This window comes from Sphaeramia orbicularis, chromosome 13, assembly GCF_902148855.1.
Source record: "Sphaeramia orbicularis chromosome 13, fSphaOr1.1, whole genome shotgun sequence".
Taxonomy (NCBI): domain Eukaryota; kingdom Metazoa; phylum Chordata; class Actinopteri; order Kurtiformes; family Apogonidae; genus Sphaeramia; species Sphaeramia orbicularis.
This window is the reverse complement of record NC_043969.1, coordinates 267,893-273,769: the sequence shown is the minus strand read 5'-3', so window position 1 is coordinate 273,769 and position 5,877 is coordinate 267,893. Positions and strand designations below refer to the sequence as shown.

The window sequence follows — 5,877 nt, the reverse complement described above, 5'->3', positions numbered from 1 at the left end:
ACAGTCACTTATACTTTATGTTGTTTTCGTTTTGGTGACTGATAGTAAAATAGAATAGAATAGAATAGAATAGAATAGAATAGAATAGAATAGAATAGAATAGAATAGAATGTCTTTACAAACAGCCTCCTTTAGGTCACATGTACTGGAACATTCAGATTTGTAAAGTTACCTGATGAATGTGCAGAGGACAAGTCAAATATCATGTTTACCCACTGTGTGTGTGTGTGTGTGGATGTGTGTATGTGTGTGTGTGTGTGTGTGTGTGTGTGGTGTGTGTGGATGTGTGGATGTGTGTGTGTGTGTGTGTGTGTGTGTGCATGTGTGTGTGTGTATGTATGTGTGTGTGTGTGCGGTGTGTGCGTGTGTGTGTGTGTGTGTGTGTGTATGTGTGTGTGCGTGTGCATGTGTGTGTGTTATGTGTGTGCATGTTGTGTGTGTGTGTATGTATGTGTGTGTGTGCGTGTGTGTGCGTGTGTGTGTGCATGTGTGTGTGTGTATGTGTTGTGCGTGTGTGTGTGGCATGTGTGTGTGTGTATGTGTGTGTGCGTGTGCATGTGTGTGTGTGTGTGCGTGTGTGCATGTGTGTGTGTGTGTGTGGCGTGTGTGTGCATGTGTGTGTGTGTGTGTGCGTGTGTGTGTGCATGTGTGTGTGTGTGCAGCTCAGGGCTGCCTCTGGCTCCCTGCTGTCACTTCCTGCAGGCCTGGTGGTGGTGTGGGCCGGGTGGTGGGTGGGCCTGGTGGTGGGGTGGGCCTGGTGGTGGGGTGAGCCTGGTGGTGGGGTGGGCCTGGTGGGCCTGGTGGTGGGTGGGCCGGTGGGCCTGGTGGTGGGGTGGGCCTGTGGTGGGTGAGGCCTGGTGGGCCTGGTGGTGGGGTGGGCCTGGGCTGCAGTGGAGCTGAACAGCCCTCACCCCTCTGACCTGAGCTGCTGCTCAGCTCCTCCCACAGCGGGGACACTGGGCCTGCACCCAGCGCTGTTGTTTAGTTTGTAAGCTCAGGAAGACTGGGTCTTCCTCATAAATGTACAAACCTTATTGAACCTGTAGGACCAGCAGCAGACTACGGCACTCTTCCTGTTGTGGTATTTCTTGTGTAATACCATTCTGGTTTGGTTTTGGTGTACATGTATGCACTCTTTTGGACTCAGTGTGTGTGGCTGCCTTGTGCTCTGGGTCAGTTTCCTAAAGGGTTGTCCATATGTCAGTCTGTTCCTTTAGATATTCCAGAATGGCTCCAAATCTGCTCCACATGTTCAACTGGGTCCTTGGGTTTGGCCAAAGGTTTAGATCACTGGGACCTGTCTTCAGTCTCAGAAATGCAACATAAAGAACACGGAGAGGATTTCTTCAAATTTGGTAAAACAAAGGTATAAAAAAAACCATGGTTTTCTCAGTCCATCATACTCCCTTATTAAAAAGTCAGTTCCTACTTGCTGATTGCCAGTATTTGGATGAACGGATGTAAAATGCAAAGATAGTGACTGCACCTGACTGACCTGTAAACAGATAATGTTCAAGAACTGTGCAAAAGTCTAGAGCTAATGTTAGGTTTGTTATGATGCTAAATAATATGTGTGGGTCACACACACACACACACACACATACACACACACAAATAAATAAATAAATAGATAGATAGATAGATAGATAGATAGATAGATAGATAGATAGATAGATAGATAGATAGATAGATAGATAGATAGATAGATAGATAGATAGATAGATAGATAGATAGATAGATAGATAAATAAATAAATATGAGAGAATGTCTTCAAATTTGGTTAAAAACACGTCTATCAGTTCAGAACTGAAGAAGTCTCTTGGATGAGAGACAAAACATTTTCAAAAGAGCTAAACCAGTTGAACCCAGAAGAACGACCCAGAACATGCTGTAAATGTTCTGACTTTACTACGTTGCCATCAATAGAAACCTCTGAGCTTTTATCCCTGTTCTAAAAGAATACATGTTTTATATGAACACTGGTGCACGACTTAGAATTTCAGTTCTGTACATCTAATGTTTTTATCTTGTGGACATGTTGTGTGTTCATATTTTCTTGGGAGGGACCAAAAATAGACATTCAAAAAGCACAATAAAAGTTAACATAAAATAATACAAAATAAAAATCGCTATGATTTCATATAGATAGTGATTATAATGAACTGACAATGATGAATATGTAATAAGTAACATTACTCATGAAGACAACACTTGTAAGAAAACATATTCCCGTCCATTAACAAAGAATATTTCTACAATTAAATTAGTTCTACACATAAAATATTACACATTAATTTACCAACATTTTAATCCTCTCAGATATGGCCCCACTATGCCTCCTCCACGTTAAAAGGAGGGTTCAGGCTTCGTCCCGGTGTATCTTGCCACCGTACTGTCTGAGACGCACACACAGCGGTGGGATCCAGAAGGTGCCCATCAAACATCACATTCCACACACCACAATTTCAGCAAACTCCTGACACCTCAGTTCACTCATAGTGGTTAGGAATTTCACGGCCGCAATGAGCTAATAACTCATGGGCTGTAATGACCAAGGGCTGTCATGTAAAATTATGCCATATTTTCAATTGTATGGGGGGTGGGGGGGGCATTCATGTTACTCCAGGAGAGAAAGGGAGGGGCTAGCAGGAGAAATAAAAGGTCTGGAATGGTAAAAGCGCTTTTCTCTGTGTGCATATCCTGATGTTACATTCAACTAATCATCGGGACATATTTATGGCAAATAGCAGCATGTGTTGCGCTCTTCTCTTGTACTGACTAGTGCATCTGCTGAAGCCGTTTCACACCTAAAACACTTGGACTTGTGCTGTTGTGACTCAAATGGACTAAAAAACACAGATGGCAGTGTACTCACTAAACTCCAGTAGAAGTACACATACGTGGGGTATAAACATCCTACTTAACCAAAGTGTCTGTTGCAGTTCTCCCTTTCCTACGCCTGGAAACTGAAAACACAAAATGAATGGATTACACAGACTCAAAGACCTGGGAAAATAGAAGGAAAAAACAGAATGTACCTGTTTCCTGTCCAGAGCGACCAACAGAGCCTCTATCCCAGATTTCCTCCCAGCTGAACTGATAGTGGTTTAGCTAAATGAACTGAGGACAGTGGAGCAGCTGTGTACAGGGACAGCTGTGAAGGCATGTCTGAGCTCAGTGTGAGATCTCATCTAATGACCTGTTTCCTTACTTCAAATACGACACTACTTATACTGTGTTTCCACAACGTGGTACCGGCTCGACTCGACTCGGTCTTTTTGCTTTTCCATTACATAAAAGAACCTAGAACCTGGTACCCGGTACTAGTGTTTTGGTACCTGCTCTGCCAAGGTTCCAAAATGGGGAAGCGATACTAAAACATGACGTGTAAACTGCAGACCTCTGATTGGTCAGAGAGTTGTCTCTGTGCCACTGCGTCTCAGTGTGCGGACCCGCCATTTTAAAAAAAAAAAATACGGGGACCAATGGCCCTGTAGTTTACCTGCACTTCCTATCTGTTGTAATGGGGAAAGTATTCAAAGTGGCACCAAATCCAGAATCAGAGCTGGATCCAAATATGTTCACGACACTTTTGTTGACATCATCATAAAGAAGCTGTAGTTGAAGTCAATTGAAAATTGTAGTTTCAGAGAAGAAGACGATTGAAAGTTTGTAACGGATGACAGACGACGACAGATGACGACAGTCACAGTCTGTTTTTGTCATTTCATTGATATTTTCCTGTATCTTAAAAATACAGGAAAAATCTGTCAAATAAACAGGTGAAAAATTCTGTTCAATTACAGATTTTTTTTTTTTTTTTTTTTTACAGTGCATGTACAATGAAGATTGCAGAGCAGCTCCTTCAGTGTAAACATATACCAGAATAAACAGCATAAAATGATAGATTTCAATCTAAATAAATGTGTGTATCCTAAGATAAACTAAATTATATATACATGAATAGTCATGTGACGTTTTATGTGTTTATCCCATCTTTGGTTGAAGCTGTCTTCATTAAATAAGTGTCAGACAGTTAGTGATGAGCGTGGAGGACAGGAGGGTTTAGGCGGTTTAGACAGCAGGTTAATATGAATGTTATATGATGGACTCTTTTACAGTTACAACACTGTATGTGCCAACATTATAAGTACCGAAATATCTATAAAAGCCACAATTAGCAACAGTTTTAAACATTATCATCAAAATGAAAACTGACTCCTATACTATAGAGGTGAAAAATGAAAGGTTCTATTTTAACAGTCATCTCCCTCCCAGACTTTCCCGTGTACTGACATCAGCGTTTATCAGTCTTTTATACCATGCCCGTATCCCCAGAGGAAGTATTCAGATATTTCACAGTCGTTAGTAGAGCTGCAACTGATTAATCCATTAGGTGTTTGAAGTGAATGCAAAAATTCAAGATTCGATTAATCGACTTGAATTGATTGAAGGGAAATATTCTATGTCAGTTTTCCTGAAGTGAAGCTTCTTTGTGCGTCACAATAAGCGTCCGTGTGAAACACAACAGTGGAACCAATGTTTAACAGCAGAGAAATGAAGGAAACAAAGCTGAAGATTCAGGAGAACTGTGGATGAAGGATTTTTTTGGATCACTTTGAGTCGATTAATCGTTTCAGCTCTAGTCATTAGGTTTAGAAAGATTTAATTAATTATCATCACTGCAAAATAAGAAAGGTGTTTGGTTTAGTTTTTATCTCAGAATGAACCCTTCATAGGGAGTGTGTTCCCCACATCATCCATATCATACCACCTTTTTTTTTTTCTTTTTTTTATAGATGCTCAATAAACTTCTGGCATCCATTTTTGAAGGTCCACTACTGCTACCCACAATGCTTCACTGTGGACTAGAAGTATGATTTCCTTAAATAAATATTGACACTAGAAGTAAATGTGGTAACACTAGAGTTTGAATTGTGTTGTGGTGTTTGTAGGATCAGGTTTTCCACCCATTTTTTTAGACTGAAAATATTTGGGCTGGTTGTCACTTTTGGTAAAGGTCTAAATGTCTTTTTGTTTTGTTTTTTAATTTGGAGACATTGACATAAATTTCCTGTATCAGTATGGAAGAAAATCCATACCAGAACAGTAGGTGTGCAGTTCTTGGCATATTTCATAGTGTTTCCTTTCCAAACCCGCTTCCACAGCCATAATGTCGAGGTAAAGTCAGTATTAAAGGCCAGGACAGAACCACATCATTTTCAGGTATTGTCCAGACTAAGTTCAAACCCACAGCCAACTGTAAAGGTGAAGGAGTGCAGCCGGTAACCTGCTTTGGCTGTTCTCTTCATACTGGTGGAGAACGTGTGTCACTGAGGCTACTGCCCCTGTAGTGTTCCTGAACTGCAGAAGACATGTGAGCTGATGCACGTCCAACACTGCAGATAACTCTGGAGACCATCTGACGACAAATCACACTGGATCAGTTTTAGAGGAGCAACACCAGCAAACACACACACACACACACACACACACACACACACAAACACACACACATACTGAATGTGTGCTTACTGTGCTTATTTCAATCAGCTGACATTTGTTAACAACTAACATGAGGGAGGAGCAAAGCGCACCACTGGCTAACCTTTCAGCTGTGAATTATGGGAATTTACCTTCATGCCTCAGTGCGTCTGCAGCCTGCCTGCCGTTTCCTGTCTAAATCAAGGCTGGGATCTGCAACATCGGCACTTTCTCCTTCATACAAGGGCAGGAGCTGCACAAATGCTGGATGACGGCTGACATTTACAGTACGCCGAGGCTACGGCTGTAAAACACACCGCACAAGTAAACACACACACACACACACACACACACACACACACACACACAGGTCTCCACACCATCGCCTGGGAG

At 41.8% G+C, this 5,877-nt stretch overlaps 1 protein-coding gene across 1 annotated transcript; it reads right to left on the bottom strand.

Annotated features, from left to right (window-relative positions):
• Positions 1-663: 663 nt before the first annotated feature.
• Positions 664-5,172, bottom strand: LOC115431705 (proline-rich protein 2). Its single transcript, XM_030152328.1, has 2 exons — positions 5,103-5,172; positions 664-962 (listed from the first exon to the last, which is right to left on the bottom strand). The coding sequence occupies exons 1-2, from the start codon at positions 5,170-5,172 to the stop codon at positions 664-666; spliced, it is 369 nt and encodes a 122-aa protein (XP_030008188.1).
• Positions 5,173-5,877: the final 705 nt, after the last annotated feature.